Source organism: Scyliorhinus canicula, chromosome 20, assembly GCF_902713615.1.
Source record: "Scyliorhinus canicula chromosome 20, sScyCan1.1, whole genome shotgun sequence".
Lineage (NCBI taxonomy): Eukaryota > Metazoa > Chordata > Chondrichthyes > Carcharhiniformes > Scyliorhinidae > Scyliorhinus > Scyliorhinus canicula.
In genome coordinates this window covers 62,078,011-62,100,830 of record NC_052165.1, presented here as the reverse complement: position 1 = coordinate 62,100,830, position 22,820 = coordinate 62,078,011, and the positions used below count along the sequence as shown (strand labels likewise).

At 43.8% G+C, this 22,820-nt stretch overlaps 1 protein-coding gene across 9 annotated transcripts in view; it reads right to left on the bottom strand.

Annotated features, from left to right (window-relative positions):
• LOC119955082 overlaps positions 1–22,820 on the bottom strand; it is a 128,582-nt gene that overhangs the window by 15,559 nt on the left and 90,203 nt on the right. For 6 of the 9 annotated variants that reach the window (XM_038780946.1, XM_038780942.1, XM_038780947.1 and 3 more), the window contains 3 exons: positions 7,220–11,562; positions 6,061–6,129; positions 3,988–4,080 (listed from right to left, as the gene is read on the bottom strand). In XM_038780946.1, the coding sequence (XP_038636874.1) occupies positions 3,988–4,080; positions 6,061–6,129; positions 7,220–11,432 (4,375 nt within the window). In that variant the 5' untranslated portion in view covers positions 11,433–11,562. Of the gene's footprint in view, positions 1–3,987; positions 4,081–6,060; positions 6,130–7,219; positions 11,563–11,726; positions 11,745–22,820 lie in introns of those variants that run through there. The other 3 variants (XM_038780948.1, XM_038780949.1, XM_038780945.1) reach the window with 2 other exon arrangements.

Here is a 22,820-nt window from a genome sequence, read left to right as displayed (position 1 = left end):
AGACAAGGTGAGGATTGCAGACTTCCCTCCCTAAAAGGACATCAGTGATCTAAAAGCATTTTTATAACAAGCAATGATAGTTTCATGGTCACCATTATTGAGACCAACTTTTAATTCCAGGCTTTAACTGAATTTAACTGAATTTAAATTCTACCAGGTACAGCAGTGGGATTTGAATATGTGCCATCAGAAGATTACCTGGGACTCAGGACTAATAGCACGGTGACATTGCAACTGTGCCACCCTCTCCCGCAAAGTTTCATTCGTCCTGCCTCATCATATATCATCAGATTTAAAACAGCATGGCCTCTGGATTGTTTCACAATAAACTGTCCAAACACACTATGAACTTATCCTCAAGGACACCCTTTGTCAAATCTATGATTAAAGTCACCCACAAATATTGAAGTGCCTTTCTTACAAGTCCCCATTATGCCTCAATTTATACTCTCTTGTATAGTGCAGATGGTTTGGGGCGCTTATAAACTGGTTCCACTTGTATACTCTCCATTTTCTTCAAAATTACATTCAAATAAACTTATTGCTACCTTGAGTTTTTCTACGACTTTTTGACATAATCCATTGATGACGATTACTTGCAAAGTTGAACACTTTTCAGCTACCTCAAGTTCTGGGATACCATTTTCAATCCTCCTGGTTTACAATGACTTCAAAAATTGGTTATTTGATGGCGGATGAGACAATTCACCTGCTGTCCAACGTCTCGCAATTTGATACATTTATCTTGCTGTCAACTTAGTGAACCATTAAATCCGAGTCCTGATTAAATATCCTGTCTCTGATAAATCTTGGAGATTGGCTTCAAGACTGAGTAGTCAGAAGCGTCTCTTTAATATCAAAGTGTTCTGTGCTACAGTTGGAAAAGTCAAAACCCAACATAGTCAACAATTTTCAATCTTTATTTTTTTTTTTCAGAGCTCCAACATTAGCACCACAGAAATGTACAGCTCAGAAAAGGCCCTTTGGCCCACTGCGTCTTCCAAAAAACACCTAATATTCCGATCCCATTTTTCAGCATATGGCCCATATGCCTTGACATCGCCACCAAGTGCACATCTAAATACTTCTCAGCTGATCGTCTTACTCTGATCTTTGCTATTAACGATGCAGTCTTATCCTTAGCTTCAAACAATGCTGCTTTCACTACCATATCTTTGACCTTCTTTATTTTTTCCCTAAAAAAAGCTCTGCAAAAATGAAGATGGAAAATTGTTGACTATATTGGGTTTCCGGAATCTGGATACTTCCAGGAAAAGGGGGAACAGAGTAGCTGTTTTCTGATGATGGTCTTGTAGAATCGAAAAATTAATTAAATATAATTCTAAGTTTAAAGCATCAGAGTAATCAGGAGGGGTATTTGTAGAGATACTTGGCACTTATCCTTGAATTCCAAATCTACACCTTGTCGGAGAATATCAAAAGGATATACATTTGGATTTCTCAACAAGCGATTTAATATTAACAAAGCCATCACCTCAAAGCCTGTAGAATCACTTGAACTTTTCACAAATGATTCACAGGTAAACAGAAGCTGTCCACATACCAGTTTAACCCCTAATGCCTGAGCATCAACTTTCTCATTATAAACACTGCTGAGGATTAAAATACCCCTGGGTTACAAATATTCTTTGGTACTATCGACTCTCAAATGTGAAGATTGTAGAAAATGAGTTTTTTGAGGCATGCTTCAAAAGCCCATTTGCTAGATGAAGGGTGGTCTTGTATTTACATCTAGGCAAACTCGCAATCATTCCTTTTACAGGCACTGACTATACCTCACAAGGGCTAGTTATTTTGTTCTTGAAATTCCACCATCAGGCTTACTTCCCAGGTCAATTACTTTGAAGATCTTACAAGACAATTTTTATGACCCTTGCATCTTGTGACACAAGGATATTGGCTCGCTGCAGGATTACAATAGCTACAATTAAAGGAATCACTCTTCATCACGAGACTTGATAAATCCTGCTTTATCCTATAAATAGGAGTCCAAATCATTCTTCGTGATCCACGCTTCAATTACCTCTGGGATATTTACAGACTAGGCTATTATAACCCTAATTGCCGTGGCTTGGTTTCGGTAGTCTCTGCAACTTGCTGACTTGTTGATCAAGTCAGTCATCCGCCGTGCTCATTCATTAAACCTATTTTTATGGGCTGGGATATTTTATTGATCCTGTGATACCTTTACAGCATCAAGTCCATTATTTCAGTAACAAACCCCTCATTATTTGTTTCTTTACCAGAAACATCTCTGCCCACGTATTGACTAGAGTTAAACCACTTCTATTTATCAGAAAGATCTGATAAAAAGGCACTTTGTTTTCAATATCCACTTCCATAAACTCTAAAATATATCTGAAGAGTGTAGATCTCTCGAAGTTTCTCGCCACACTTGCATAACCCCCCTCCCCGCTTTTCTTCTGGAGATCCAGTTACATCTGGATATCAGTTTGGCTTAACTGTGCCAGATTGAATATCCATCAGGTTGAAAATCCACTTTCAATTCAGCTATTGAGTGTTCCTGACTGGACTGTGCTTGATAAAGCCTTTCTCCCTGCTTCTGTTGTCTCGGATCCAATGATTGATAAGAGCGTTGTTCCTCTGTCCAAGCACCAAGTATTTTACTCTATTGGGCACTGACAGGGGAAAAGTGATTCCCTGATGGTTCTGCTTCTTCCTTTCCATCTAACTCCCCGTACAGTCAGAGAGCACTTCCTTAGCTGATATCCTGCCTGATTCGTGAGTCTGCCTTCCCTGGTGGATGCCATCCTTGCAGCACTTGCGTTTAGGGAGCTCCTTGGCCATCAGAGCCATTGCAATAGTTATTTTCTGATATCTCAGATCCTCCAGGATGCAACATTTTGCCAGTTCCATATAATGTTCCTTTATCTTTCTTAAGAATGGATGGTGTTCTACTGGGCAATCCTTCACAATTTTCTATACTTGTGCATACCTAATTGGGAGGTCTATTTTACAATCTATAATTATTTTCAAGCACAAACTAATTCTAAGCTATGCTGTTAACTATAATGTTTAATTTGTTTTAGTAACACTGAATTTACTGTGCTCCGAACTACCAAGGAACCTTCATTTCCGAAGGATTTTAATTAGTCCACGTAATCCCCTTTGGGTTACTTCTTAGAAGAGTCCTTTGGGAGTGGGGTTGGAGGAGATATAGAACAAGGAAGTCATAGTCTTAGGACTGAGATGAGGGGAAACATCTTCACTCAGAGGGTGGTGAACCAGTGGAATTACACAAAAGGCTGCGGCGGCCAGGCCACTGAATATATTTAAGAAAGAAAAAGGTAGACTTCTAGACTTTAAAGGCGTCAAGGGATACGGGGAGAGAGTGGGAGTATAACATGGAAACAGAGGGTCAGTCATGATCATATTGAGTGGCCGAGCAGGCTCGAAGGACTGAATGGCCTACTCCTACTCCCATTCGCTATGTTTTAATGTCATACTGAAAAACTGTATAGAGCCTTGGTGAGACTGCACATGGAATAGTGTTCAGTTTTAAACTCCTCATCTAAGGAAGGATATACTTGCCAAACAGGAGCTCTTTAGTTCTTTTGGAAAAGTCTTCTAAACCAAGTCATAATTAGTGTACAATGCATAGTTCAAGCTGCAAGTTCCACGGCTTGGATTTCATTCAGATTAATGTCTCAACATTCTCTTGGGGCTTTTTAAACTACATTAAAAGATACTAGACACAGACAAATTTAATAATGCAAATCTAATTAACATGTTCCCAAGTGAAAGATTTCCCTGGTGTCACACCCCACCCATTTGCTAACAATTTCAACTTACATTTTAATGGACATTCTCAGGAAGGATCGTGTTACAAAGAGTGCAAATGGGAAAGAAAGCTGACTGTAGCACCAATCTTACACACATTTTGTTTCACCATACGGAAAATGAAGCCATAGATTCCAGGATGGAAAGAATCTACAAAGTCCTCACCCGCAACATCATATCTTGTTTTCTTCTGTGGACTATGGTTGTTCTTCTGCAGACTAGGCCTCTTGACAGTCTTGACAGATTTTGTTTTCTTTCCTGGAATAGTGAGCAGCAAGTTTATCATATGGGGGGGGGGGTTCATTACACGCCACCTTATCGCTTACCAAGGCTGGCACTGAAATTAGATCAGAGGCCTTTTGATAAAAACCTGTGCAAAAACAATGCGCTCAACTTTTTCAGACCCACAAATGGATAAGGAAGAGTTTCAGACAGTACAGGACTTCGATCCCAACACACACTGCCCTGCTTTTATCCAATGCTGCCCTGCAATCATTTACCAGAGGTTGTGAAAAATGGAAATAGTGGGTGAGGGTGGCCATTCAGTCCATCCATCCATCTAGAAAGGTACCTACAGTGTCAATAGTTGACCCACGGGGTACAGCCTCCACTGATTCCGTAGATCACTGTGTAAAAGATACCTTTAAAATCAACAGTGCATTTTGCAAGTCTGACTGGTGTTCTTTTGCAATTTACAGTACTGTATATCCTTGACCTTGTACGTCAGCTCTCATGAAAAGTCCAAGTCTGTTCCAACTTTCTTTTTAATTCACCACCCCGACATTAGGCAAGAGACATGATACTGGTCCCTGTAGTGAGCCTGCAGCTTCTCAACATAGCCTAGTTTCAGACCTAGTCTGATACACTTATAACATTCTCTGACTGCATCATTCCAGCTAGGGTATTCAACATTTGTTTTTTCAGATTGCCATTCTGAATTGGTTGAACGTGTCAGTTATCGAATCTGCAGTTCGCTTGCTGTTGTCCATTTCAACAGCACATATTTACTTTGCTCGTCACCCTTGCAATACTTGACCTTGTCTGCATCAAATGTCACCTTCGGCTTTTTAACCTTGCGGAGATTTTGTCCAACTGCCTCTGTAACTGCGGAGCTGCCTCTTCGATTCTTCTAGCCACCCAAGTTTAGTACCATGGGTGAAATAGACTTGCAACCGTGTGTAATAGAACTTGCACTTCACACACACACACACAAAACACACCATACAAATTAGCTAAAAACAAGTGGATTTATTCAATCAATTTCAACTACACATAATTTCATAATGCAGCCAATGGCACCCCAGTATGTGTGAAATAAAATGCAAATCATGGCGGTTCCTGCAACACAGGAGGAAATAGCAGGGAGCCATGATCTAGTTCATTTTAAAAAACTGTTGAAGAGGTCTTTGCAATGGCCAATGCATAGACAGAGTAGTGTACATTCAAAACATTCCAGCACGGCTGACTTTAGGGGCGATAAACAATACAGTTGAATCGCTGATCAGTGAGGCAAGTGATGGTCAGGGGTTGGGAGGAAAGAAAGAATTCCAATTTACCTGCCCGTATTACAGAACTGGTAATGGCTTGAGAAAGGGAGCCCAGGGCAGACAGATGCAGCTCAATTCCACCATATTGAGCTTCTGATCTTGGCATGCCATACAGGGTCACCACAGGAGAGCCAGAAAGTCAGGAAAATACTGGTCGATTTTCAGAGCTGACAATGTGAGCAAGTAAATCAATTCATTGCAAAACTGGAATTCTAGCCCGGAACTTGAGAAATGTATGGGCCCTCACAAAGCAGCTCTGTAAAGTATCTTCTGACAAGGACATCCATGTATAAATGTAATTAATTTATTTTAATACTGTCAAATAACCCGTCTCAAATTTCACCCATCACCCAGGAGGTTCCAGGGTGGGAATATGGTAACAGGAATAATTAAGTCATTGATCTGAAAATCCTACAGTTCAAGCATGATGCTTTTGGAATCAAACCAGAAATTTATCTCAGATATCCTTTTCAAGTACTAACAGTTTGCATTATCTTCATTAGAAAAACAAATTGCAGCTCAACAGCCACAAAGAAATCAGCAGGGAAAGAAATAGCAGCTTTATTGAACTTAATTAAGAATGGTCAGACTTTCCACTGGAATATTCTTTCTGCTTTATTTCATACAGCAAACTTCATTTTGAGATTTATATCATTTAAAAATAGGAAAAGAGAGACTACAAGATCCTCACCCTGAGTATCATATTTTCTTTGTTTCTGTGGACTCCAACAATTAGAAGCATCAGGTTTTCTTTTCATTACTAAAAATAAAGTCAATGAATCAGGTTTGAAATATTAAAAATTTCTCTTTTCCATTTTTAACTTCACATAGAAATATTAGCTATAGAAATGCTTCCTCACCCTCCCCCCACCCTCCCCCAAGGAGAATGAATTGGCTGCAGTGATGAACAGACAAGAAGGGTTTAACGCGATGGTGCAGCCTTAGTCAACTCCGGCAAGCTTGATGATCAGCCCATCCTCTTCTATCCATCAATTTTGAATGTACATGTTTCACATCAAAACACTCCTACAGTTTTGTGGCTGGTGTTCATGTACTCTGTAAGCCAGTAGGCATTGTAGCTGCATTAGTTGAATCTTCAACTTAAACCATAACACAAGAAAAGACCAAATAGAAATGCACACAATAAACCTTCCTCCTCTCCGACATCTGATCAGTCCCCAAGACTTCCAGCTTTGCAAATTCGTCCGCCTGTGCCCCAAACCTCCCTCCATTTTTATTTTTACAAAAAAGTATCACCACGTGGCTGGAATTTTCTATTAAAAAATAAAATCACATCCTCTTTGTTCCCGCTTCTACCATTCATAAAGTTAGTTTTTCAGAATGACAGCAATGGCTTCATACCATCACACTTGATCTCGCCAAATTTTGATTGATTCTTGCATCTTAAAAGAAAAATCAAACTTTCAATCTTCAAATCTGTCCATGGTTTGGCCCCATCTCCATAATTGCCTCTAGCGTCCGGCCTACCTATTGTTCTTTGCTCCAGTACTGCATTACGGATACCTGCTCCTTCAGCTATTGTGCTCCCACCCTCCAAAACTTACCACCTCCGTCTTAAAATAAACTGTACAAGTTAAGATTACAGATTTGTAACTACTCCCACATATGTCTTAATAGAACAAAACATGTACTAAAGTTCAGTCAAGCTTTCAGGTGGGGTGTGGGGGAAGAGGAGAAGAAATAGTCAGAAACGGAGGGAAAGTTTGTCAGCGCCTATAGGCTACTAAGAGTATTCAAGTGAGAACGCCAATACATCTTTATCAAGCAATAATCCCAAATTATTATCTCCTAGACCAATTTGGTCTAGAGAACAGTCAACGATCTCATACCCTTAAATCCAAGTTTAACTCCAGGAGGTTGTTTAACCAGATCAGTTTGGTCACTGGCTTCCTCACTTAATACATTCAGAGAAGGATCCACGTGCACATTTTTTACTTTATATTCATTAAGCTCCTTTTCCAGAACAGTCCAAGTTTCTTTATCTGGTTCAATTTCAACCACATCCGGAGAAGCGTCTTTGCCTTTCTCCATTTCCTTCAGAGAGAGATTCCTTTCAAGGGGAACTTTGCACGGCAATTTATCAGATTCCTTAGATATATCAAGGGAGCTTAGATATGCCTCGCCTGGATTGCACAAACGGACTTCGTTTTTTGCTGCTCTAGTACCACTTTCACCAGAATGCTGCTGCATTGCTTCGACAACACATACTTCTTGCTGCACTTCTCCCATTACTTCATCCTGATTATGGGCGGGGATAATACGAGTGCAGCTTGCGGATACAGAATTCCAGCTTTCAGGAACTTCTAATACATGCTTCTCCGAAGTAGCAATTGGCACAGTGTGTGAAGTGGTGCTTATTTCCATCTGCTTTACAATAGAATTTGGATTACTAGTCTCGTTGCCATCATGGGTCTCGTGTACTGCATTTGGCAAATCTACCTGGTTTTCAACTTTATTTCCCTGTGATAGTTTACAGTGACAGTATATGCCAAGCACACCAGATGCAGCTAGCCAGGCATTAATACAACAATATTCTTTCTTTTCCCGTGGTTTTCCCTTTTTTGCAGCACCGTTCTTACTGCCGAGAGACTGTAATAATGCATGATTTTGATCTCCCCACTGTCTACCTGCCAGCTTCATCCCCGGTGCCTTGGAAATGCTGGTCTTCCACCCATCACTGCTGACATTCTGTGAAGCTTTACTTTGAAGTTCCTCACTCAATCTCACATCTGAGCAACTGAATGTCTCAGACCATGCACTTTCTGCTGGTAGCCTCTCATTTGGCTTTGATATTTCAGCAAGCAGATTCAGGATTTCAGTGTGTCCAAGTACCTTGATGTTGTAAGACGGTGAATGACAATCGGCATCCTCGAGCAGGTCAGCTTTACCACCTTCATCTGGCCTATCGGCTTCTTCAACGCTTGGTAATTTACACTTGCAAATTTCTCCTTCTCGTAGATTATGGTGTTTACAAGCTGACTTCTCGGTGTTGCCATGTGCCAATGCGGTAGCATACGGATTCCAGAAATTCAGTAGCGTTTCAATTTCTGTGTCAATCGAACGCAATAAATCATCAAGGTCCTGAGTTTCCTGATCAGAAAACTTGAACGGAGATGGGTTATTAATTTCAACAGGCAAGATATTCTGGTCAGAAACCAACTTGGCATCCTGCTCTTTGGGATCAGATGGTAAAACCGACTCAGACAGCTGAGGTTGGGTAAAATTGTCTCTGTCTCCAGTTAGATCTATCAAAATGTTAGCCGTGACAACATTAGATTCAGGGGTCAGTTGGCTATCGTTTTGTTTCAGTGAACATTCCAATACTGCTTCCGTGTTTTCCATCTGAGCAGATTCTTTTACTGGAGGGCGCTGTCCACTTTCCAAATTTGGTGGAGGCACAGACACTAATTCTAGACTTTCCTTCGCAATGAGAGTGTTGTAGTCTCCGTGACTTTCTTTGTCTTTCAAATTGGATTCTCCAGTTGTTGACTTCAAAGATGAGTCACTCGCCTCCGCTGCTGAGGAGCTAGTTAGGTCAACCAAAGGGCAAGACGAGCTCTGTTGAGCAGACCGCCACAGTCCAGTAGTGTTTCCGAGGGAAAACACGCCAGTAATACAGATCTCAGATTGAACCTCATCATCTCTCATAATAGGTTGATCAGCAATTGTAGCCTCATTTTTCGCTAAGCTTTCTCTGCATATTACCAGCTCTGAAGAGTTTATTTTCTTATTAATAAGTAATGGTGAATTTTTACAACTATTTATGTCCTTTAAAGCATCTTCCACAGCAGAAGCCAGAAACCTCTTTTGAGGCGGACTATCGGTCACGTTTTTCTGACTATCACAAGGTGTCAGATCATTTTGGATACTGGAGTCTTTGGACAATATCCCCGTGTCCAGAATTAGGTTCCTCTTTTTCCCATTTAACTCTGTGGAAGAAGACAACACTCCAATTGGAGTCTTCTGACTGGGTTCCAGTGGTGCCGCCACAGAATCTGTCTGCTGCTCAATAAATCCTCCTGCAGTTGATGAGCTAATACCCAAAAGCTTTTCACACTGCTGCCCAGTCCAACCTGATGGACTAGCAGCCGACGACAATGCTGCTTTGGAGTTCTCTGGCGCCACAACGGAATTAGAAGTTTCGCCTTGGTATTCAGCAGGCCTGACTGGCATATGCTTTTCTTGACTCAATACTGTAGATGGGCTACAAATAGAAGCAGCCTCCATATTCTGGCAATTCTGCACAACCATGGACGGTGGAATCACAAACACAAGGCCTGGAGTATTGTGCTTCCCAAAGTCTCCTCTGGATACAAGTTGAACAGGGGAGGGTAGAGAACTGCCACTGCTGACCGTTGCAGGTAACGAATTAGAACCTGAAGAAACAAGTTGAATTGTTTGTTTGTCCACATCTTTAGATGCCAATTTTACTGTCGAGTACAGCACATTCATTGAATGTGGAGGATTGGAAGGTAATGGACTACTATGATCATGGTTGTTATACAAAGCCCCCACTTCAACTGCAGGCGTTGTTACAGTCTGTTGGATGGCCGTTTTTGAACCATCTATTGGTGAAACTCCGAGGTTGCAATGTCCAACAGACAAAGGGGATAACTGCGGAGCTGCATAAATTGCATTCTGGGAACTTACATTGGCAGTCGAAATGTGATTTCCTGATGACGTCACATTGTGTTGGACATTTACATCTGAAGATACTGGGGAAGTGATTATATTATGTTCATTCACTGTCGAAGGTGTATAAAAGAAGCGAATATTGTGTATGTTTTGTTGCCTGTATAAACTCGGCTTAAAAGTGAGGGATGGTACAGCTGGTACAAGGGGAATGTTTCCCTGTGCATTTTTGTCAGTAGTGGATGATGGAGTAGTTTGGTTTCTCTTTTCAACTGACTTGTCAGGCGCTGAACTGGCATTTTCAGATGCTCTATTCTGCTCACTTGATTTATGATGAAACTGAGCGTCTTCAACATGCAAGTTCTTCACGCTAGATGTGTCCGTACACTGAAAAGTATGTGGGCTTTGCTGCAAATTCTTCCAGTCATGCGACATTGGAGTGACCCGCGCAAGCACCATTCTCTTTTGCCCATTGGAATTTGGTGGCGAAAACCAAGAATTGGGGGCATTGGGCTGTGGACCCAAAGCTGATGGCCCTGTCCAGTCAGAGACCTGCAAACTGCCATGAGAAGAGGGGGCACTTGCTGGTGTTCCACTGGGGAGTGTAGGTAGAGAAACACAACTTGTAAGGGCTGGCCAGTTTCTCTGGCAAAGCTGAACAGATGCAGCACTGGCCAGAGCTGAAGGAGCTTTGTACTGATTTTGATCTGTCCCCACCTTCCCAAAAGTCGTTTGAATTTGCATCGGGTCATTGCATTTCCCCAAATTATTTGCCGTTGCACCAAGCGACGAAGTACAACTTCCCTGGGATTGGGAAAAATTTAGATGCTGCTGGTCCAATGAAATTTGAGGTATAGTTCCATTTGCAGATGATACTGAAATGAGCATTTTGGAGGAATGGGCTACATTTTGACTTTGATATGCTAACACTGGATTAAAGGCTTGCATTACAGTGGCAGAATTGATGCTGTGGACATTATCAGCCTGAACTGTTTGTCCAGAAGATGTGGTGGTCATCCATACAAGTCCATTGAGAGCGAGCTGCTGGACTCTTTTACCAGTTACTGTGTTGTCTTTGGCAATTATTGTGGCTTGCCTCTTCCCTGGAGCAGCAACAGACTGGGACATTGACGGTGAAACAACTTTGTGGATTAGAACGTTCTGTGCTTGCGAATTAGCTTTAACAATGGAGAAAACTTGCTGAGGCTGCGCCATTGGCTGGACTGTCCCAATCATCTGGCTGAGGGTTTGCAAGGCATTCTCAACAGGTTTAGCACTGGTGCTCTGCTGGGCCTGGGGAGGAGTGGGATGCACAAACGTTCTGTTCGCTGCATATGCAGCATTATTCAGAATCGGCTTTGATATTGGATACGGTGGCGGCAGTCCCCTCTTACAATCGTAAATTTTCATTATTGCAGTTCTGGTCAAGAGAATTCATCACTTTTCTCAAAGTCGAGTCATAATCAGCCAGCCGTTTTAAGGTCCTTGGCGCAAAACCTTTAACCTACAGGAGATCCTACGCCACAAAGGTACAGGAATTCTGCAATTGAAAAAAAATGGAAATTATTAGGAGTTTTAAACTAAACCCACATGATCCTGACACTACTCCCAAAATGCTTTTAAAAAGGTGATGGACAAACACAGTTTAACAAAGAACAAAATGTTTCACATGAGAGTAACTAAATTAGTGACTATAAAACGTACATAGTACAACCCCCAACAGGTTTCCAATGTCATCCCAGACGACAATGTCTTCCACTGGAAGCCAGACAGTAAATTACGGCTAATAAACCAGAATTTATACAAGCCACTTATTAAAGTCTAGAGATAGTGATCATAACTGGATTCAAACAGGTCCGAAACTGGGCTTAGTCGTAGAACATCCTGTGAAAGAGTGAAAAAGGATGAATTATTGTGGATGAATCAAGCATCTGGTGAGGAGAACTTAGCAGGCTGCATTGTGTTATGATCTCAAGGGAGACCAATAACTTTTACAAATCAATTTCAACTCCCGGTCACTAATTTAGAGCAAATATGCAGATGATTTCATGTTTTAAACAAAGCTTTCACTGCACAAGAATTAAACAAAGCAAGCACTACTAATTTAGCACTACTTCATAACTCTTATTATTTAGGCCCAGAAATCGCAACAGGAGACTTAGAGTTCCCTCTTACAAGATTGTTAAGGCACCCTTCACTTCTGTCGAGTCCATAAGACATAGGAGCAGAATTAGGCTATTCAGCCCATTGAGCCTGATCTGCCATTCAATCATGGCTGCTATGTTTCTCATCCCCATTCTCAAGTCTTCAACGCATAACTCCTGATCCCCTTATTAATCAAGAACCTATCTATCTCTGTCTTAAGATACTCAGTGATTTGGCCTCCACAACCTTCTGCGGCAAGAGTTCCACAGATTCCCTCTGACTGAAGAAACTCCCCCTTTTACAGTTTTAAAGGATCATCCCTTCAGTCAACGGCTGTGCCTTCGGATTCTAGTTTTTCCTGCTAGTGGAAACATCCTCTCCACATCCACTCTATCCAGGCCTCGCAGTATCCTGTAAGTTACAATAAGATTCCCCCCTCCTCATCCTTCTAAACTCCAACAAGTACAGACCCAGAGTCCTCATGTGACAAGCACTTCATTCCAGAGATCGTTCTTGTGAACCTCCTCTGGACCCTTTCCAAGGCCAACACACCTTTCCTTAGATACGGGGCCCAAAAATGCTCACAATACTCCAAATGGGTTCTGACAAGAGCCTTATACATCCTCCGAAGTACATCCCTCCTCTTGTATTCTTACTTTCTCAACTTGAATACGAACATTGCATTTGCCTTCCTAACTGCTGACTGAACCTGCACATTAACCTTAGGAGTCCTGGTTCAAGATTTCTGCTTTGTGCTTCAGATTGTCTAAGCCTTTTCCCATTTAGAAAATAGTCTAATAGCCATTCTTCCTACCAAAGTGCATAACCTGCCATTTCCACATTGCATTTCATCTACCACTTCTTTGCCCCCTCTCCTAGCTTGTCCAAATCCTTCTGCTGCAGCACTACCTGTCTGCATATCTTTGTGCCATCTGCAAACTTAGCAACAGTGCTCAGTTTCTTCTTCCAGATCGTTAATGTATATTGTGAAAGGTTGTGGTCCCAACACCGACCCCTTAGGCACACCACTAGTCACCGGCTGTCATCGTGAAAAGACCCCTTTGGGCTGCATGCTGGCACACTGCTGCCTCATGGCGCTGAGGACCCGCATTCGATCGTAGCCCCGGGTCAATGTCCATGTGGAGTTTGCACATTCTCCGTGTCTGCGTGGGTCTCACTCCCACAACCCAAAGATGACAGGGTAGGTGGATTAGCCATGCAAAATTGCCCCTTCAATGAATAAAAAAGAAAAAGACCCCTTTATCCCCACTGTGGCTTCTGCCAGTCAGCCAATCCTCTATCCATGCCAGTGCCAGTCAGCCAATCCTCTATCCATGCCAGTGCCAGTCAGCCAATCCCCTATCCATGCCAGTAACTTGCCCTTAACAGCCTCCTGTATGACACCTTGTCAAAGGCCTTCTGACGATCTAAATAGATCACGTCTACTGGTTCTCCTTCGTCTAACTTCCTTGTTATCACTTCAAAAACGTCTTTGTCATCTCCTCAAAGAATTCTAACATTTGTCAGACACGACCTCCCGTTGACAAAGCCGTGCTGACTCGGTCCTATTTTATCATGCTCTTCCAAGTACTCGGCAATCTCATCTTTAATAATGGACTCTAAAATCTTACCATTGACCAAAGTCAAGCTAATCGGTCTTCTGCCCCCTCTCTTCTTACAGGGGTGTTACATTAGACATTTGTCAGTCCTCTGAGACCCTTCCTACCTCCAGTGATTCCTGAAAGAGTCCAAGGGGCTTTTAACAGTAATGTCTCTGAAGCCTACTTGTGACAATAAGCGAGAGATGAAAATGAATGAAATGAAACTAAGGTGTGCCACAGCCCTTAGAAATTTACTTGGAGAGGCGGCACAATGGCACAGTGGTTAGCATTGCTGCCAACGGCACCGAGGACCTGGATTCGAAACCCGGCCCTGGGTCACTGTCCGTGTGGAGTTTGCACATTCTCCCAGTGTCTGCATGGGTTTCACCCCCACGACCTAAAGATGTGCTGGTTAGGCAGATTGGGCACGCTAAATTGCCCTTTAATTGGAAAACAAAATTGGGGACTAAATTTATTTAAAAAAAGGAAATTCACTTGAATTCTCCTCACTTTCCTAGTCTGATAATTCAGAGACATCCAGAGCTCACTAGGATTTCACTGTCCATCTCTTCCACTGGTTTTACTATTCAGATCAGACAATTTTACTTCCTCATGTACTTCGATTTTCCATTCCAAGCAGAGATCTTGTGCTTGTAATGGACTCGAGATCCTTTATTGTCCTGGATGCTTGCAGATACCTAACTGCCTTCTCAAAACCTCCCAATCGGATTTGTTTGAGAGAGAAATACACAGATAAAACCAATAAATAAATAAATTCAAACACCCATCTTGGGCAACGAGGGGGGGGGGGGGGGGGGTTGATGTGGAAAACTGCATGATTAGAACAGATGTGACGAAGGCTAGGAAACTCCGAGAATAGAATGGAGTCCTTACGGGAAGTGCTTACTGCATGAACAAGGGTACTAAGATAGCTGTGGGAGTCTAGGTTTGTAGCGAACAGTGAACTTGTAGTTGATTACTTATCTCCATAAATGAAAACAGAGGTTGGGGATGGGAACCTCAAGCGATGAAGGTGAAAGAAAGATAGAAATTAGAAATAAAATCCATGAAGTTTTGCCATTCATGCCAAGAGCGGGAGGTGACAATGAAACAGTTTTCATTGCACCAGAAAAAGAAATGAAGTAGTAGGGCTGGAATAATCAATGTGACACATCACCCACAAAAAGGCATGTATAACTGGGACAGAAATGGATACCCATACCCGCACCTTTTTATTTGAATTAAGCAGAGTTGGAGGAGGAGTGGTTCAGAGTGGGAACAGGCAGGGGAGGAAGTTGGAGGATGGAGACTGTTTGGGCCTTGGTGGAAGAAGCACAGAGCTCTAAGGCCATCCTGGTTAAATGATTTCACAACTAACAGATCCAGTCAAAACCTTGTAGTCCTGCCATGTACCGTTTCAAATGCTGATGCACAATTAAGCAGCTAACAATTAACTCCCAAGAACATCCCTCTCCTCAGGAGAAAATACTCAAAGTCATACTTCACAGCATGTAGTGGCCAACTTACAGTGGATTAGTCAATGTTCCATAAAGAAACCGTAACAAACAGTTACGCCTCTTGTGATCATCAACAACAAATTCTAACTGGCAGTAGGAGTAAAGTGGGGAAGCATAGAATGACACTTTCCTCTGTACTTGCTAGAAGTATTTGTTGCACCAGCCATTGCATGCAGCAAGATGATTGAGAACCAATGTAGCCACATGTAGGGCCTGCAGTTAAATGGTATTTCCTAGTCCAGAATTACCAAGCATTATTGTAGTGGTCTAAATTTGAATTCAAAACATTAGCTAGAGACTCATAAGGTAGCCCAAGACAAAATGCTGTCTGAAGGGTGGCGTTAAAAGGATAAAAAGATCAGATTTTAATGACTGGCCAAGAATAATGCACTGTTATATCTAACCTGGAAACGTAGAAAATAGGAGCAGAGGAAAGGAGCAGGCGAAGGCCATTCGGCCCCTCAAGCCTGCTCCGCCATTCATTATGATCATGGTTGATCATCCAGCTCAGTAACCTGTTCCAGCTTTCCACCCATACCCCTCGATCCATTTATCTTGAACAGCTATGTCAAACTCCTTTTAAGTATGCAACGTTTTGGCCCCTACTGCTTTCTGTGGTAGTGAATTCCACAGGCTCATCACTCTGCGTGAAGAAATTTCTCCTCAACTCAGTCCTAAATGGTCTACCCAGTATCCCCAGACTGTGATGCCTGCTACTGGACACACCCATCATCAGCAGAATCCCTCCCTGCATCTATCTTATAGGTCTCCATGAGATTTCCACCCCCCCCCCCTCCCCGCCCATTCTTCTAATACTAACCAACTCAATCTCTCCTCATAGATCATAGAAGTAACAGTGCAGGAGGCCATTCGGCCCATCAAGTCTGCACCGGCACTCACAAAGAGCACCCCACACCACCAACCTATCCCCCTAACCCAGTAATCCCACCCAAGCTTTTTGTAGCATGGCCACTCCACCTAACCTGCAGATCTCGGGACTGTGGGAGGAAAAGCGCAGACAAAGCGAAGGAGAGCACCAACTAGGATAAAAATGCAGAATAAATGTCAAAATGACAAAGTTAATGGCACTATCTGAATGCACACAGCAATCGTATCAAAGTATATATTCTGAAGGCACAAACAGACATAAATGGGTATATGATTTAATTGCCATTACATAAACGTGGTTACAAGTTGACCTTTGGAAAGTGAACATTCAAAGATTTTGTCATTTAGAAAGGATAGGCAAGAAGGGGGGCATGGTGGTGCACTGGTTAGCACTGTTGCCTCACGCTGCCAAGGGACCAGGTTCGAGCCCCGGCCCCAGGTCACTGTCCGTTTGGGGTTTGCATTTTCCCCGTACGTGCATGGGTCTCACCCCTACATGCCCAAAAAATGTGTAGGGTAGGTGAATTGGCCACGCTAAATTGCCCCTTAATTGGAAATAAAAATTGGGTACTTACTCTTTTAAAAAAAAAAGGACTGGCAGGCAAAAAAGGAAACGGAGGTGGGATAGGAACGTTAATAAAGAATGAGATCAGTACATTAGTGAGGGAGGATCTTGGATCGAACGATCAAAATGTACTATCAGTTTGGGTGGATCCAAGAAACAGCAAACATTGGTGAGAGTTGTTTATAGGCCACTAAACAGTAGTGGCAATGGGGGGGGGGCATGGTATGAATCACGAAATAAGAGCTGCGTGACCTGGGAAATACGTAAAGTATTTGCATACAGATTAGGTAAACCTCATTAGCACTAATGCTGCAGAGGATGAACTCCCAGAGTGTGCTAGAAGGTGGGTGCCTCGAGCAGTACATTGATGAAATATCCAAGGATCAGGCTACTTTAGTTTTAGTGTTATAATTAATAGCCAGGCTGTAAATGCACTTTTAGGACGTAGCGACAAAGATAGGGTAGAATTTGACACTACATTCTGAAACTTGGATCTTAAATCTGCACAACAGAAACTATGAAATTATATGGGGAGAGTTGGCTAAGTAGGTCAGGAAAAATTTTGGCAGAAGACAGGCAATGACTAGTATTGAAAGCAGCATTACATGGTCTGCAATAAACATTTCCTCTGAGGTACAAAAAACCCAACAGGAAAGGTGGTTAAATGAAAATTTAAAAGATTACTTCAGATCAAAGGGAGTGGTTTTTAAGGTTGCCTGAAAAAATAAGTGGCAACACCAAGGAGTGGGAGCAATTTTGAACCTCTACCAAGAAACTCTGAAAGGAAATGAAAAGAGAATAGGAATACAAGTTACCGCCAGATACTGGCAGACTGTAAAGGCTTCAGGTGCGTGGAAAGGAAACAATTAGCAAAGGCAAATGTGGGTTTGTTACAGGGCAGAAATGGGAGAATCTATACTGGAGAATAAGAAAATGGCAGGGAAACTAAACAATTACTTTGTGTCTTAGTTCAGAAGAGGAAGGTACAGAAAATATCCCAGAAGAACAAAGGGACCAAGTGACTGTTAAAGATGGGGAACTGAAACAAATTAATGAATTAGCAGCACTCAACTTGAAAATTGATAAATTCCCTGGACCAGATGAGGTACATCACAGAGTGCTGAAAGACATGGATGCTTGCTGATTATAGTTTGTAATTATATACATTGCGGAACGGCTCCTGCAGACTGGAAGGTAGCAATCCTAACCATGTTGTTTGAGAAGGGAAAGAGGGAGAGAAAAAACATACAGCTACAGGTCTCTTATTTCTGATTGATTCAGAGGTGATAACTGGACATTTGGGAAAAAAATGATAAAATTGGGAAGGGGCAACGTAGATTTATAGAAGGGAGATGTTTGACACCGAGCATGTTACTTGCTGCATAGATAGAGGACCAGTAGATGTGGGCCAGATGATCATGGCTGCTGAGCTGGATCGTGGTGTGGGCTAGGGCCCATTATGATATGAAGAGTTGTGTCTCCGGTCTCGCACCAGTGAGGGTATTGGATGATTATTTCAACAGAGCAATGCAGTGCGCATGGGTACGGCAAAAAGGCAGGAGAATGGCTGACATTAAGCCATAACGCAGGATTAGAGAACTGTGAGTCCGATTCCGTAAAAAGCAAAATATTGCGGATGCTGGAAATCGGAAATAAAAACAAAATGCTGGGGAAAAGAACTCATAGGTTAGGCAGAGACTGGGGAGAGGGGAACAGCTGGCATTTCAGATGCATAATGTTTCACCAATTAGAAACATAGAAAACAGGTGGAATCGACCACTCGGCCCTTCGAGTCTGCATCACCATTCATTATGATCATGGCTGATCATGCAAATTCAGTATCCCAGTCCTGCTTTCTCACCCCCTTGATTCTTTTACATCAAGGCTCCCTCTTGAATATATCGAACAAACTGGCCACAACAGCTTTCTGTGGTAGAGAATTCCACAAGTTCACAATTCTGAGAGAAAGATTCTGGGGAAAGGCAGAAATGTAATAGGTTTGGTGTAAGGGGTGGGTGATACAAGGACGAAAAGGAAGCCCTGTGATACGGTGAAAGAAAGGAGCAAAGTCTTCCAGGGCCAAAGGGTTGGCATAAGAAAAGAAATAAAGGAACAGAAACACACCTAGAACATTTGAGGTGTCAAGTGAAAAAAGAGAAAAAAAACAAAACAAGGACATTGTTCACAGGCTGAAGTTAGAACAAAGAAAGGTACAGCACAGGAACAGGCCCTTCGGCCCTCCAAGCCTGCACCGGCCATGCTGCCCGTCTAAACTAAAATCTTTCACACTTCCGAGGTCCATATCCCTCTATTCCCATACTATTCCTGTATTTGTCAAGCTGCCCCTTAAACGTCACTATCATCCCTGCTTCCACCACCTCCTCCGGCAGCGTGTTCCAGGCATCCACTACCCTCTGTGTAAAAAAAAAAAACTTACCTCGTACATCTCCTCTGAACTTTGCCCCTCGCCCCTTAAACCTATGCCCCTAGTAATTAACCCCTCTACCCTGGGAAAAAATCTCTAACTATCCACTCTGTCTATGCCCCTCATAATTTTGTAGACCTCTATCAGGTCGCCCCTCAACCTCCGTCGTTTCAGTGGGAACAAGCCACATTTAGTGCGGCGACCAGAATTGAACACTATACTCCAAGTGTGGCCTAACTAAGGTTGTATACAGCTGCAACATGACTTGCCAATTTTTATACTCAATGCCCCGGCCAATGAAGGCAAGCATGCCATATGCCTTCTCGACTAACTTCTCCACCTGTGTTGCCACTTTTAGTGACCCGTGAACCTAGATCTCTGTCAATACTCTTGAGGGTTCTACCATTCACTGTATATTCCCTATCTTTATTCGACCTTCCAAAATGCATTACCTCACATTTGTCCGGATTAAACTCCATATGCCATCTCTCCGCCCACGTCTCCAAACGATCTAAATCCTGCTGTATCCTCTGACAGTCCTCATCGCTATCTGCAATTCCACCAACATTTGTGTCGTCTGCAAACGTACTAATCAGACCAGTTACATTTTCGCCAAATCATTTATATATACTACGAACAGCAAAGGTCCCAGCACTGATCCCTGCGAACACCACTAGTCACAGCCCTCCAATCAGAAAAGCACCCTTCCATTGCTACTCTCGGCCTTCTATGACCCAGCCAGTTCTGTATCCATCTTGCCAGCTCACCCCTGATCCAGTGTGACTTCACCTTTTGTACCAGTCTGCCATGAGGGACCTTGTCAAAGGCCTTACTGAAGTCCATATAGACAACATCCACTGCCCTACCTGCATCAATCATCTTTGTGATCTCTTCGAAAAACTCTATTAAGTTAGTGAGACATGGCTTCCGGTGGCGCCCTCGAGGAGGCAGGTCGCAGGTCGGATCGCTCCCGCCCGAGATGGGCAAACGGACCTTTGTCAACGGACTTTTTATGGACCTGGCAGCCTGAATTGGTGGAGGAGACGACAGGGAAGAGGCTTTCTTCCCGGGGTATGGGCAGCTGGACCAGAAGCGGTCGAGTGGAGCGGCAAGGATCGAAGCGGAAGCAGCGGGGAACCCAGGCCGGGCGGCCAAGCATGGCGGACGACGGGGACCGGGGAGCGGAGGCTCACTGGCCAAGGGAGGAGCAGATGGAGTTTTTCAAGAACTGCTTCGCCGAGCTGAGGAGGGACACGCTGGACCCGATGAGAGCGGCGATGGACCGAATGGTCGAGACACAGGCGGCCCAAGGGAAGGCGCTCAGGGAGGTCGAGGCGAAGCTCTCCAGTCAGGAGGGCACGGTAACGGAGCTGGAGCACGAGGTGGAGGAGCTGAACGCCCGTCAGAGGAGGATGCAGGAGCAGCTTGAAGAGCTGGGGAACAGAGCCAGGAGGCAGAATTTACGAATCGTTGGCCTCCCCGAGGGCTGCGAGGGGTCGGATGTGGGCGCCTACGTGACGGGTATGCTTGAGGCGCTGATGGGACCGGAGGCCTTCCCTCAACCCCTGGAGTTGGATGGGGCACATAGAGCCCCCGCAAGGAAGCCCAGGACGGGCGACCGACCGAGGGCCTTGGTGGTCCGCTTTCACCGGCTTGCTGACAGGGAACGTGTGCTGCGATGGGCCAAGGCGGAGAGGAGCAGCAGATGGGAGAACTGCGAGGTGCGCATTTACCAGGACTTGGGAACGGAGCTGGCCAAGAGGCGTGCAGGATTCATCAAGGTAAAGGCAGCCCTCTACAAAAAGGAGGTGAGGTTTGGAATGCTATATCCTGCAAAGCTTTGGGTTACGTTTGAGGAACTCCACTACTACTTTGAGACACCAGAACAGGTTTGGACCTTTATTAAAGACAAGAAGCTGGACTTGAACTAATGGGCACTTAGTTCTTTCAGTGCTGTACAGTGGCGGCGGCCTGTTAACTTAAAGTTGCTCTGATTAGGACTTTTACTTAAAAAAAAAGAAGCTGGACTGGAACTAAAGGACTCGGGGCTTTCAGACATTTTGTGTGGCGGCGGTTTGTTAAACTATCCTGTACTGCAATGTTTTATCCAAGATTGTTTTCAGCCTGGACAGAGAGTGGGGGCTGGAGGGCGCACTGTTTAGGGTCCTTTGGGGGGATTGCAATGGGGGGGGATTGCAATGGGGGGGGGGGGGGCCTGTGCTTGGTACCTTTTGGTGCGAGATCGGGGCCTCTGATAGGGGGATGGGCTAGGGGCTAGTCATGGGACTTGAAAGGGCTCGGTGGGATACAATTAGGTTAATGGGTCCCTGGCGTGTGGGGGGAGGGCCTGAGCGCTGGGACGGGAGACAGGTAGGCGCCAAGGGCAGGGGTCAGTGTGACTAGCGTAGGTCAGGGGGCACCAGGGAGATCGGAGGGGGGGCGGGGCGGGCTAGGGCCAAGCGCAGGGCTGACCTGGCAGGTCAGGCCTGGGGGAGTAGGGGAGACCAGGCGGAGGGGGGCGGGGAGGGGGAAGAGGGTTAGGGCCACGTTAGTTTAGTTTAGTTGAACACGTGTGGCATGGGCAAACAGAGCTGGCAGGGAAAGTGCCTTATGGAAGGATCTTTGGCTTCAACATTTATTAACATGTTTATTCTTTCCCACTGTTCGTTTTCACTATGTTAAGGCTCTTTGCACAGGGCCATTTTTCGCTTTGTAACTGTTACAAATTTGTGTTAAATAAAAAACTTCAAAAAAAAAGTTAGTGAGACATGACCTCCCCTTCACAAAACCGTGCTGCCTCTCGCTTATATGACCATTTGCTTTCAAATGGGAGTAGATCCTGTCTCAAAGAATAATGTCCAGTAATTTCCCTACCACTAACATAAGGCTCACCGGCCTGTAGTTCCCCGGATTATCCTTAGGAACAACATTGGCTATTCTCCAGTACTATCAGGCCCTGGGGACATATCCACCTTAATATTGTTCAAGGCGTCCAACACCTCATCTTTTTGGATCTCAATGTGACCCAGGCTATCTACACACCCTTCTCCAGACTGAACATCCACCAATTCCTTCTCTTTGGTGAATACTGATGCAAAGTATTCATTTAGTACCTCGCCCATTTCCTCTGGCTCCACACATAGATTCCCTCCCCTGTCCTTCAGTGGGCCAACCCTTTCCCTGGCTACCCTCTTGCTTTTTATGTACGTGTAAAAAACCTTGGGATTTTCCTTAACCCGATTTGTCAAAGACTTTTCGTGACCCCTTTTAGCCCTCCTGACTCCTTGCTTAAGTTCCTACCTACTTTCCTTATATTCCACACAGGCTTTGTCTGTTCCCAGCCTTCTAGCCCTGACAAACGCCTCCTTTTTCTTTTTGACAAGGCCTACAATATCTCTTCCTCACAGGAACATGCCGATCCCGAATTCCTTTCAACTGACATTTGAAAGCCTCCCACATGTCAGATGTTGATTTACCCTCGAAAATCCAGCCCAATCAGTGTTCTTCAGTTCCTGCCTAATATTGTTATAATCAGCTTTCCCCCAATTTAGCACATTCACCCTTGGACCATTCTTATCCTTGTCCACCAGCACTTTAAAACTTACTGAATTGTGGTCACTGTTCCCGAAATACCCCCCTACTGAAACTTCTACCACT